General features: G+C 36.5%; 1 protein-coding gene across 1 annotated transcript in view; it reads left to right on the plus strand.

Annotated features, from left to right (window-relative positions):
- Positions 1-921: 921 nt before the first annotated feature.
- Positions 922-14162, plus strand: part of LOC307149098 (uncharacterized protein) — a gene marked incomplete at its 3' end in the record, with an annotated part of 59540 nt that continues 46299 nt past the window's right edge. The window contains exons 1-4 of the mRNA XM_079855166.1: positions 922-984; positions 2218-2285; positions 2441-2479; positions 3515-3571. Of these exons, the coding sequence (XP_079711292.1) occupies positions 2267-2285; positions 2441-2479; positions 3515-3571 (115 nt within the window). The 5' untranslated portion in view covers positions 922-984; positions 2218-2266. The remainder of the gene's footprint in view (positions 985-2217; positions 2286-2440; positions 2480-3514; positions 3572-14162) is intronic.

Here is a 14162-nt window from a genome sequence, read left to right on the forward strand (position 1 = left end):
CTGTAGTTCTTGTGTTTCTCTTTCCTTCAGTGATTCTGCTTGTTAACAGCAGGTGTTCATAATTAATGCTCAATCACCACTTAATTATCTCATTAACTTTAACACTGCTTCAGTGGTACTTTAACTCTGTAGTGTGCACACATATGAACACTGATCTGTGTTAATTTAACATGGGCATTTTTCTGTGTACTATTATGTAAATCTTACCCGTTTCATTTACATATGACTGACATATAGGAGTCACATTCAGTTTATTAATACACATAAATCTTATATATTTCATTTATATATGACTTAAAAATATTAATTACATTCAGATTATTAATTGGTTTATGTTAAAACTATGTAATCCAAATGGATGGAAATTCTCTATGCAATTCAAATACATAAATCTTATGTTTAGACATACTTTTTTTTTGAGTGTATGTTTCTATAGAACTATTCATGCTTTCCATATTTGCATAAACAGACTCTGTGGACTTATTCAAACTATGACAGAATTTTACAATGGAGAAACAATGGATTCATCTATTCACACCGGTCATGAATATTAGACATGCTGAAGTTTGTAATGAAGAGCAGTTTGATGATGATTTTGGTCACTTTGGTCAAACTTGGGCTTTAAACATTGAAGATGAATGTGAAGCTGTGGTTGTCTTCGAAAATATGCATTATGGCAAATATGAAGGTCTAAGATGATATAAAGGTCTAAGGATAGAGAGAGAAAAACAGTAATTTTATAGTAAATAGTAAGTTTTTAATCTCCTTTAAAGCAAATGTACCATGTTTTTAGAAATGTGATCTTTGTATTCATGAATTCATTAATTCGTCTAAATTTGAATATTAATTTGAATTTTATCAGGAAGGGTTGACAAAATCTGTTTTGTTTTTTTCCTCATTGGATGAACAGAGAACGGTCATATAATCTTCTGACACACATATTTCTGTGTAGTCAGTCTAGTTGGGTGAAGAAACTCATATCAGGTGAGTCTCTCTTTACTTAAATGAGAATTAAATGCTTTAGTGTTTCTATCAATCTACACGTTTTTGCAGTTTTGTCATTAATAGCTTTTGCAACATATTTAAAATGTAACATACATGAAAATGAAAAATGAAATTAAGACATCTTTTGCAACATATCTATTTAAAATGTAACATACGAAAGTCTTAACTGTAGATATCTGTGAAATAATCAGAGAATCTAATCACAACGTCTATGTACAATATATTTATGACGCGAGTCAATTATCTGAGTTTGAGGGATGGACGAGACTGTTGGGAATGTTGGGATTATCCATGCCGGGTCGCATCGATCTGAGAAAAATAGGGAGAAGGGGGAGCTGAGGAAATTACACATATTGTGTGGAAAGTTATATTTGAGGAAGGAAAACACTGGACTTGGTTTCATATTTCCTCATTAGAATGATTGACAAATAACTTCACTATATCATCTCAACACACACAAACTTTTTCTTCAGTCAGTCATGTCGGGTGATGATCACTGTATATCAGATTATATCAGGTAAGATCTTCTTTCTGCTCATAATGATCCTCATCACTCTCTTTATGTCAGATATATGTATTAATGTGTGTGTGTGTGTGTGTGTGTGTGTGTTACAGTTGTGTAGTTATAATTGATTTATGTGTAGTTATAGCTGAGTAATTTGGGCTTTGACCAGGTCAGGACTCTTACTAACATTTTCAAGGATGAAACTTCATGAATAACTCCAGAGCACTTTTGATTCTTAATTTCTAGGAAAACAACAGAACATTATTTAATTGGACCACTGATTTGTCTAAACCCCAGTGAGGGGTAGGTTTAGGGGCGGGGTCAGGGGTTGGTTTAGGGGCGGGGTCTGGTGTAGGTTTAGGGGCGGGGTCAAGGGTAGGTTTAGGGGCGGGGTCAGGGGTTGGTTTAGGGGCGGGGTCAGGTGTAGGTTTAGGGGCGGGGTCAGGGGTTGGTTTAGGGGCGGGGTCAGGGGTTGGTCATTTGTATGAATTAGCCAATAGCCACCTCATAAACTATGAGAAATTGATCAAGTTGTTTCTTCCTTTATTGCATTGTGCTTGACAATAACGGTTTTGAAAGTCTCAATTTGAACTCTGATCCAAAATTAAATGCTGTGGGAATGTTTTACATGTGTGTTTGAAACAAGAGAAAACAGCTTATGCATGCGTAAAAGCAATGGCTAATTTGTTTATTCTCTAACTGTAAAGGAAACTCGTCCTCTGAACTGGTTTGTGGATAAACAGAAATAAACTGACAATGGTTTCCTTTCATGAAGGTGAGTATTCTTCTTGTGTTTAAAGGTTGCCTCTCATCGCCCCAAAAACCTTATGAACTGTGAATGTATGATGAATGTAGTTTTCTCAGACTCCAATAGACTCCAATAATCCAATAGAATTTCAGTGTTTTATTGACTTTTTTTTCATATTTCAGGTTTTATAAAACCTCATCCTCTCATCTCTGTTATTCTGTGTAAGTCTAAACAGTGTTTTTTGCTTTGTGTCTGTATGCTGATGTAATGAATCAGATCTGGTTTATCCTTCACGTCACTTCACACAGTAAATTCCCCAGTGTTGAATTACCATCGCTCAGTGTTCATAAGGGAAACTCCAGCAGTGTTCAAAGAAACACAGAAGCAGTTTTAGAGTTAATTAGATAATTAAGTGATTAATTGAGTGATGATTGTTCGATTATTGAAGAAACCTGATGATAACTAGCAGAATCACTGAAGAAAGAGAATCAAAATAAATACAACTGACTTCAACCACAGCTGAAATAAACTGGAAAGACATGAGATCTTTATTTCAAACCAGACTGAATTTTTTTCTGTCATTCATCTGCAGAAGCTCTTTTTGAGAATTAGCAGAGATTTAGATGTTTATCATCAAGTTATATAGTTGTATTATAAAGATCTGTTTGACTAAACTTATAACTGACCAAACTATTGGTTATTAACAGAGGTGTATAGTCCAGGGGTCAGAAAGTAAAAGTCCTGCCATATGTTTAATCCACCCATGACCCAGGAAAACACTGAGGAGTGTTCATTTAACACTGGGGATTTTGCTGTGTGTGTGGAATAAACATATGGCAGGACTTTTACTTTCTGACCCCTGGACTATACACCTCTGCAAGTCACTCAATCACAAATTATTGTTTGCATGTTAGGATCCGTTTGGGAGATATTACTTTTCTTTCTGTTGAAACCTCTAAAATTCCTGAATCATTTGGTCATTCATGCAATAATTTATATTGATAAATGATGGAGCTTTTTTGTTAGTTTGAACAGAAAAGTCTTGAGAGTTTCATTAAGTGGAAAAGATGTGTGAGAATAATAATAATTTCTAGGATAGACAATACAATATTCTGTGAAAGAAAAAGTCATGATGACAGAACTTTGATTTTTGGGTGAACTATTATTTTAAGTACAAGCTTATATTATATGTTTATTTGACTATTTTATTGTGTCCTAAACATGTTGATTAATTTGTATTTATAATTATTTTTTAGATGTCTTAAGACTGTACTTGGCCTTTTCATCTGTCTCACCGGTGACGACTGAAATAGGTAATGTACACTGAACAAATGTTTTGTCATTTCAACTTTACCAGCGTTGCCCAGCACTGCTACACACACATATTTGGAGTGTTTAGAAGTACAGAAAAGTTGAAATTATTCTCTTCAGGTGCTTCATTGACATCTTTATATTCTGTTTTGGTCATATTTTTCAACCTGTTCCAATTTTTCTGTTATCTATGACGTTTTTTGAACTATCACGTCACAGTATTTGCAGCGGAACTGCCAAATAAGGACATTGACTTCCAGCCCAACACTTCGAGCAATCCACCATTTTTTTTCTCGCTATGATTTTGTAGTCCAAGCTAAAAGATGCAGAAGTTACAAGAGGGTAAGTTAAAATGTTCGGTTGTTGGAAGTAACCCACACGCTTCATTACACCGTCTAATGTAGATGAACTGCCGCGCGCGCACTCTCTCTCTTCGGAGCCAGGCGAAAGTGTAAACAAGACACCGTCTCCAAACTAGACGCTGTCTTGCTCTCTCTCCCTCGCACATATTAATCAAAATAAATCGTCACGGTGGTAAAAGGTCGGAAGACCAAAGTTTCATGTGTAAATACAGTAACACACCATTGCGATACATCCATATGAAGACGTTGTTCTGCAGGTTCGTCGTCTTCATTTTCATCTCGCTCCGGCTCCGACTCTGGCTCGAACATGTAAGGCTGGCTGGACAAGTCTTCCGTTGTTGACATTTTGTTCATAATGTGTGAATAAAAAGTTTCTGTGCCGCTGCGTGACAATATGTTCTGTGCTGCGGAGTCGTGAACCCGGATTGACAACAGACCCAGAAGAGAATACAATGCTGAATAAAGTCGTAGTTTTTGTTATTTTTGGACCAAAATGTATTTTCGATGCTTCAAAACATTCTAACTAACCCACTGATGTCACATGGACTACTTTGATGATGTCTTTATTAGCTTTCTGGACATGGAAAGTATACCGTACTAGGGCTGGGCGATTTAAATCGCGATATTGTTATGCGCATCTCGTCAGTAAAGCCGGTTCCTTGATTAGTAGTAAATCGCCATCACCTGCTTTCAGATGGAGCGGCATTTAGGGCTGAGGAAATAATTAAGTGATTAATTTAGTGATGATTGAGCATTATTGAAGACACCTGATGATAACAAGCAGAATCACTGAAGAAGAAAATCACAAATTGTAAGTTACCATTAAGGTGATGGGTGTTTGCTTTAGTTGGGCTCTAGACCATTATATGTTTACTTTAATATTTACTGTTGTTCGTCTGCTGTTATTGCTTTATAACAGTTAACTGAACAAAGTAAAATGTTATCTTATATTGTTGGCTACGTTTTGACATAATCATGCTGTGATCTGAAAAAGGAAACATATTGAGATAGTTTGGCTTAACTTGTTAGCAGCAGTTTTGTGATTCTTCAGCCGATGATTATCAGTACTTTACTTATAATTCAAAATATTTAATAAACATTGTTCTGATCAAAAAGACATTCTAGGCCGCTGTACGTGAGCTGTATCGTTCAGTTTCGTTCCACCAAGTGGGGCACTAATTTTTCTTTTGCTCAATATGTTCAACGTTAATAAAAGGTATCCAAGCAAAAAGTTCTCCACGCATTTTCCTGCAGTTAATGAGAAAAGTGTATTTATTGGCGCACTATATTGATTGCGTATTGAGACGTCTAAAACGGTTGAGCTCGATTTTCAACCAATCAGCATCGAGAATGTAAGTAGGTCACAGCCGAAATCAAGCCAATATCACTACGCACATGTAAACAGAGGAGGACGTAAGCAGCGCATCTTCATCTGATAGCGGCGATCAAGCTCGATTAACACCCGTAAAGTGTATTCTTCATGTCGGAAAAGATGGTGGGAAAGGTCCGCAGCCCTTTACTGAAGTCCGATGGGAAAAAATCAAGCAATGTTCGTAGGAATGGCTCAAAACGTCGGACACTACGGAGCTAACGTTAGCTATTGCTAATAAACATGTTGCCCTCCTGGACAAACTGGTCTCTGATGTCCCAACAACTACGGGTTTCACCCGGCCTGATATCGGCGTTTTATAGACAAAAAAAAAAAAACGCTTGACTTGTGTGTATGTGCGTGATGGGTAGGTTAAGGGGTCGGGTTAGTGTGTGTGTGGGTGTGGGTGTGTGTGTGTGAGAGAGAGAGAGAGAGAGAGAGAGAGAGAGAGAGAGAGAGAGAGAGAGAGAGAGAGAGAGAGAGAGAGAGAGAGAGAGAGAGAGAGAGAGAGAGAGAGAGAGAGAGAGAGAGAGAGAGAGAGAGAGAGAGAGAGAGAGATGGGTAGGTTAAGGGGTCGGGTTAGTGTGTGGGTGTGTGTGAGAGAGAGAGAGAGAGATGGGTAGGTTTAGGGGTCAGGTTAGTGTGTGTGTGTGTGAGAGAGAGAGAGAAAGAGAGAGAGAGAGAGATGGATAGGTTTAGGAGTCAGGTTAGTGTGTGTGTGTGTGTGTGTGTGTGTGTGTGTGTGTGTGTGTGTGTGTGTGTGTGTGTGTGTGTGTGTGTGAGGAGAGAGAGAGATGGGTAGGTTTAGGGGTCAGGTTAGTGTGTGTGTGAAAGAGAGAGAGAGAGAGAGATGGATAGGTTTAGGAGTCAGGTTAGTGTGTGAGTATGTGTGAGGAGAGAGAGATAGGCCGCTGTCAGTAGCCTAAAAGAGGCCTAGAAATAGGGTTTCGTTCCACATATTTAATATCAGAAATATATAGAGATTCCTTAGGAAAAAGTTCTCCACACACAATCTTGCAGTTTTTGAGACAAATTATGCTAAAGGTGCCCATTTTGAAAAAAAGGGAAAACATAGGGAATTTTGCACTTTCAAACCTGTTATCATATAAACCCAAAAATGCCGAATTACCACTTGAAGTACAAAATAAAATTTTGAAATTTTAAAACAGTTTGAAATGTGTGATATACCTGAAGTTGCTATCTAGGGACAGTAAACATGATAAGATTATCAAGAAAACTTCTACTGTAACATTAACATCCCAATTACTTCTCATTATGTTGTTCCAATTCAAAGGTAATATTTGAGGTAAAATCTGAATAACAAATAGAATTAAGCCAAAATATAATAACAGAACTCCCAACTCTCACGCATTCACCGTGAGACTCATGCAATTTACACTTTTCACACGCTCTCACACCACACATCCATTCTCAGGAAAGCCATTTATTGACCATAATATAGGCACATTAGTTGGCTAGAAAAAGAGCTATAGAGAGTATTTTGCTAAATATGTGTACTATATTACATATTTATTATATTTGTACTTATATCATTAAATAAAGTTGTTATTATAATAAAAAACACATATTTAATTTGAGTTATTTTTAACCTTAAATAATACTACCAGCTGATAGGGCTGTCTGTGTGTAGCCTATTTTTCTTGAGAAAAATGAACGCCTATCTTGTGTACCTAATATTTATCCAAATGAGTCAACATTAAATCAAATCACAAGAATTGAATTGAAATCGTGAAATTTCTTTAAGAAATTTGTAAAAAAAAAAAAAAAAAAACTTAGCTTACCAGAAATTGTACCATATAAACATTGCCCAGTCAACACGTTGATCTCACAGTGATCTCTCCATATGACCACAATGTGAGTTCACAGTGAGCTAAAAGTGTAACCGCACTGTGCACTCACTGTGTGCTCATATTATGGACACAATGTGAGTCACCCCAGCTAGAAATGTAATTGGACATGGATGGACACAAAATGTAAGTTACCATTAAGGTGATGGGTGTTTGCTTTAGTTGGGCTCTAGACCATTATATGTTTACTTTAATATTTACTGTTGTTTGACTGCTGTTATTGATTTATAACAGTTAAATGAACAAAGTAAAATGTTATCTTATAGTGCTGGTTATGTTTTGACATAATCATGCTGTGATCTGAAAAAGGAAACTTATTGAGATAGTTTGGTTTAACTTGTTAGCAGCAGTTTAGTGATTCTTCAACCTATGATTATCAGCACTTTACTTATAATTCAAAATATTTAATAAACATTGTTCTGATCAAAAGACATTCAGATAAATTTATTTAAAACACAGACATCAATAATCAGCCTGTGAATCTCAACAATGGTGACAATAATAAAGCATGTTGCAGTGGCTGCCACCAATCACAACTCATTAATGGTTCCCATCATGCATTGCGGTATGAATAAATTATGATCTGAATTGTCTATGTAATTTACTTTTCCTAATTGAATATTCTGCTCCTCACCATTGTTGAGATGCATAGACTGAATCTTGACATCTGTGTGAGCCTAAAAGAATGAATTTTTTTTTTAACAACTTTTAAGAAATCCTTTATATTATATAAAAAATTCTGGGCATTCATGCAGATTCACTAACCAACAACATAAATCGAAGTCAGAAAGAAGAATTTTAATGAGTTCAGTGATCAAGTTCAAATGATGATTGTCATAACATAACCAACACCATCAGATCACTTTTTTTCTTTGTTCTACTGGTAATTATAATTCAGAAACAACAGACAAACAAAATCTAAAGTTAATAATAAATGGGTCAAGAGTCCAACTAAAGCAACCATTGATCGTCATAACGGTAACTTACAATTTGTGATTTTCTCCTTCAGTGATTCTGCTTGTTAACATCAGGTGTCTTCAATAATGCTCAATCATCACTAAATTAATCACTTAATTATCTCATTAACTTAAACACTCTTGAGTGTGGACTCATACACTCCCAGGAGTGTTAATTTAACACTGGAGTTTTTGCTGTGTTCAAAGAACCGTAGTTAACTGACAAGCTGAGCCATATCGCATTAATTATCGCTGGCGATACGTCCGCGATATTAATGCGATTTGGCTCAGCTTGTCAGTTAACTACAGTTCTTTGTAGTAAATGCCGCTCCATCTGAAAGCAGGTGATGGCGATTTACTACTAATCAAGGAACCGGCTTTACTGACGAGATGCGCATAACAATATCACGATTTAAATCGCCCAGCCCTAGTCAAGACCAAAGAGCCCAACTACAGCAAACACTGACCTCTACAATGGTGACCAAACCAAACTCTTCAAGCAAACTTCAACATGTAAACCTCTTAAACATAATTTCTAAACATCGAAACTTCCCGCTATAACTGTCTAAGAATGTTAGGGGGGATAATGTTCTATCAATGTCATCACTAAACATGTTTGAAATGTTTATAGAGAGTGTTATCCTACCTTTTAGGAGAACATTCTGGTTACAAAAATAAAATTAGCTACAGAAAATATTACAAGAACATAACATAATGCTCTCAAAACATTCATAGAACAATAACATTTCTAGCTGGGATGAGCTCATATTGTGGTCATAGTTTGAGCACACAGTGAGAGCGCTGTGAGGTTACACTTTTAGATCACTGTGAACTCAGATTGCTGACGTTGTGACCACATGGTGACATCACTGTGAGATCATAGTGTTGACTGGGTGTAACATGTTGTCAAAATTCAGTTTAGTTACTAAAATGTTTTGACAATCACAATACACTTATTGTGATGTAAGTTTTTTTTTTGCAAACCCCCCCCCCCCCCCCCAAATCTCACTCCAAGTTAAACTCAAAAGTATACAAAGAAAAACACTTTTAAAAATAACACATTTAATGGTGAATTGTTAATTTGCATTCACGAGCAGTAACTGCACTACATGTACATATTCACAGGAATGATTATTGTAAACAAGATTTAATTTTGATTTATTTATTTACCTACCCATCTCTCTCACACACACACACACACACACACACACACACACACACTAACCTGACCCCTAAACCTACCCATCTCTCTCTCTCTCTCTCTCTCACACACACACACACCCACCCACACACTAACCCGACCCCTTTACCTACCCATCACGCACATACACACAAGTCAAGCGGGTTTTTTTTTTTTGTCTATAAAAGGCCGATATCAGGCCGGGTGAAACCCGTAGTTGTTGGGACATCAGAGACCAGTTTGTCCAGGAGGGCAACATGTTTATTAGCAATAGCTAACGTTAGCTCCGTAGTGTCCGACGTTTTGAGCCATTCCTACGCACATTGCTTGATTTTTTCCCATCGGACTTCAGTAAAGGGCTGCGGACCTTTCCCACCATCTTTTCCGACATGAAGAATACACTTTACGGGTGTTAATCGAGCTTGATCGCCGCTATCAGATGAAGATGCGCTGCTTACGTCCTCCTCTGTTTACATGTGCGTAGTGATATTGGCTTGATTTCGGCTGTGACCTACTTACATTCTCGATGCTGATTGGTTGAAAATCGAGCTCAACCATTTTAGACGTCTCAATACGCAATCAATATAGTGCGCCGATAAATACACTTTTCTCATTAACTGCAGGAAAATGCGTGGAGAACTTTTTGCTTGGATACCTTTTATTAACGTTGAACATATTGAGCAAAAAAAAAAGTAGTGCCCCACTTGGTGGAACGAAACCCTATTTCTAGGCCTCTTTTAGGCTACTGACAGCGGCCTATTCAGACATATTCATTTAAAACACAGACATCAATAATCACCCTGTGAATCTCAACAATGGTGACAATAATAAAGCATGTTGCAGTGGCTGCCACCAATCACAACTCATTAATGGCTCCCATCATGCATTGCGGTATGAATAAATTATGATCTGAATTGTCTATGTAATTTACTTTTCCTCATTGAATATTCTGCTCCTCACCATTGTTGAGATGCATAGACTGAATCTTGACATCTGTGTGTGCCTAAAAGAATGGTTTTCTTTTTAAACATCTTTTAAGAAATCCTTTAAATTACAACAAAAATTCTGGCTATTTATTCAGATTCACAGTTATGCTGTAACCAACAACATAAATCGAAGTCAGAAAGAAGGAATTTAATGAGTTCAGTGATCAAGTTCAAATGATGATTGTCATAATATAACCAACACCATCAGATCACGTTTTATTCTTTGTTTAACTGGCAATTTTAACTCAGATACAACAGCCAAACAAAATCTAAAGTACACATAAAAGGGTCAGAGCCCAACTAAAGCAACTACCCATCACAATAATGGTAACTTACAATTTGCGATTTTCTCCTTCAGCGATTCTACTTGTTAACATCAGGTGTCTTCAATAATGCTCAATCATGACTAAATTAATCACTTAGTTATCTCATTAACTTAAACACTCTTGAGTGTGGACTCATACACTCCCAGGAGTGTTAATTTAACACTGGATGTTTCGCTGTGTACAAAGAGCCGTAGTTAACTGACAAGCTGAGCCATATCGCATTAAATATCGCTGGCGATACGTCCGCGATATTGATGTGATTTGGCTCAGCTTGTCAGTTAACTACGGCTCTTTGTAGTAAATGCCGCTCCATCTGAAAGCAGGTGATGGTGATTTACTACTAATCAAGGAACCGGCTTTACTGATGAGATGCGCATAACAATATCGCGATTTAAATCGCCCAGCCCTATACCGTACATACATTTTCAATGGAGGGACAGAAAGCCCTTTGACTAGGGCTGTGCGATATATATCGTGAGATTGTTATGCGCATCTCGTCAGTAAAGCCGGTTCCTTGATTAGTAGTAAATCGCCATCACCTGCTTTCAGATGAAGCGGCATTTACTACAAAGAGCCGTAATTAACTGACAAGCTGAGCCATATCGCATTAATATCGCTGACGTATCGCCAGCGATACTTAATGCGATATGGCTCAGCTTGTCAGTTAACTACGGCTCTTTGTACACAGCAACAACTCCAGTGTTAAATTAACACTCCTGGGAGTGTATGAGTCCACACTCAAGAGTGTTTAAGTTAATGAGATAATTAAGTGATTAATTTAGTGATGATTGAACATTATTGAAGACTCCTGAAGTTAACAAGCAGAATCACTGAAGGAGAAAATCACAAATTGTAAGTTACCATTAAGGTGATGGCTGTTTGCTTTAGTTGGGCTCTAGACCATTATATGTTTACTTTAGATTTTATTTGGCTGCTGTATCTGAGTTATAACTGACAGATAAACAAAGAAAAAAAAAGTGATCTGATGGTGTAGGTTATATTATGACAATCATCATTTGAACTTGATCACTGAACTAAAATCCTTCTTTCTGACTTCGATTTATGTTGTTGGTTAGTGAATCTGCATAAATGCCCAGCATTTTTGATACACTGTAAAAAATTTCTAACCCTCCCAAATCAAAATTTTCAAGTGACCGATAACATCTAATTTTTTCACTTGGCCCAAGTGAAATTCTGTAAATTATAAAATTAAATTCACAGATTTTCACTTGGGCCAATTGAAATTTACAGAATTTCACTTGGGCTAATTGAAAAATTTAGATGTTATCGGTCACTTGAAATTTTTGATTTGGGAGGGTTAGAAATTTTTTACAGTGTATAATATAAAGGATTTCTTAAAAGTTGCTTAAAAAAAATATATCATTCTATTAGGCACACACAGATTTCAAGATTCAGTCTATGCATCTCAACAATGGTGAGGAGCAGAATAGGAAAAGTAAATTACATAGACAATTCAGATCATAATTTATTCATACCGCAATGCATGATGGGAGCCATTAATGAGTTGTGATTGGTGGCAGCCACTGCAACATGCTTTATTATTGTCACCATTGTTGAGATTCACAGGCTGATTATTGATGTCTGTGTTTTAAATGATTTTATCTGAATGTCTTTTGATCAGAACAATGTTTATTAAATATTTTGAATTATAAGTAAAGTACTGATAATCATAGGCTGAAGAATCACTAAACTGCTGCTAACAAGTTAAACCAAACTATCTCAATAAGTTTCCTTTTTCAGATCACAGCATGATTATGTCAAAACATAACCAACACGATAAGATAACATTTTACTTTGTTCATTTAACTGTTATAAATCAATAACAGCAGACAAACAACAGTAAATATTAATGTAAACATATAATGGTCTAGAGCCCAACTAAAGCAAACACCCATCACCTTAATGGTAACTTACAATTTGTGATTTTCTTCTTCAGTGAGTATGCTTGTTAACATCAGGTGTCTTCAATAATGCTCAATCATCACTAAATGAATCACTTAATTATCTCCTCAGCCCTAAATGCCGCTTCATCTGAAAGCAGGTGATGGCAATTTACTACTAATCAAGGAACCGGCTTTACTGACGAGATGCGCATAACAATCTCACGATATATATCGCACAGCCCTACCTTGGACTAAATCTAAAATATCTTAAACTGTGTTCTGAAGATGAACGGAGGTCTTACGGGGTTGGAACGACATGAGGGTGAGTCATTAATGACATCATTTTCATTTTTGGGTGAACTAACCCTTTAAAATTTAGAATTACATTGGCTTTTACATTGTTTTTTTTGTAAATATATAACGTCATTGCATGCATGTATGCACTGTATATCGAATGACGCTTTGGACAAAAGCATCTGCTAAATACCTTAACCACACTTCAAAGTGTTATATTTAATTAATTAATGAAAGTCGTAATGTTAAACTGCTGTCCGTCAGACTCTTCTGTTTACACATAAATGTCCTGTATGGGAATACCAACTCTAGGTAGAACAGACACTTAACAGTAATAGCTGGGTCTCCATCCAACTTTTTAATGCACATTTTAACCATTTGAAAAAGAAATCCTGACCTGGCTGAAACGGTTAAAATTCACAATATATTTACAATCGGAGTTATATTAATAAACACCCTGATGCTTCCGAGCTTTATAATGGCAGTGGATTGCAACATCAGTTTGAAGCTCAGAAAAGTGCATCTATCCCTCATAAAAGTGATTCACACAGTTCTGAGGGGTTAATAATAAAGGCCTTCTGAAGCAAAGCAATGAGTTTGTAAAGTTTTAAATATTAATATTTTTCGTACATGAAGTAAAATAACTAGCTTCCGGCCAAAAGAACAATAACATACAGATTTTACTCTAAAGCGCAACTTATGCGAGTAATACAACGTACTGCTGATATTTACACTACGCCATGACACACTGCGCTACTTCTGACGTCATGAGTTGCGCAAGTTGCACTTTGAATGCAAGTAGACTGCGTATGGCTGTTTGGCCGTAAGCTAGAATTTTACTTTGTAACGTGTTAAATATGGATATTTTTCTTACACAAACTCTTCGCTTCAGGAGGCCTATTTTAACCCCTCAGAGCCGTGTGGAGCACTTTTATGATGGATAGATGCACTTTTTTGAGCTTCAAACTGATCCACTGCCAATGTAAAGCTGCCAATGTAAAGTAAAAATCAGGTTTTGTTTTTGTATAACTCACAGGGGCGGACTGGGACCAAAAAATGGCCCTGGACTTTCTGGCCCAGAGCAGCCCACCACATCCCACATCATAACACATTGGCACAATAATGTGCAGAATAATTTTTAACACCACTTATAGCATAAAAATTATGGCTGGGAAAAGATTAATCGCAATTAATCGCATCCAAAATAAAAGTTTGTGTCTACGTGATTATATGCGTGTGTACTTACTGTGTATAATTATTTTGTATATAAAAATACACACACACTTGCATGTATATATTTAATGAATATTTGCATGTATATCCTGTATATATTTATATATAATACATA

The sequence above is a fragment of the Squalius cephalus genome, assembly GCF_949319135.1.
Source record: "Squalius cephalus genome assembly, chromosome: 2".
NCBI lineage: Eukaryota > Metazoa > Chordata > Actinopteri > Cypriniformes > Leuciscidae > Squalius > Squalius cephalus.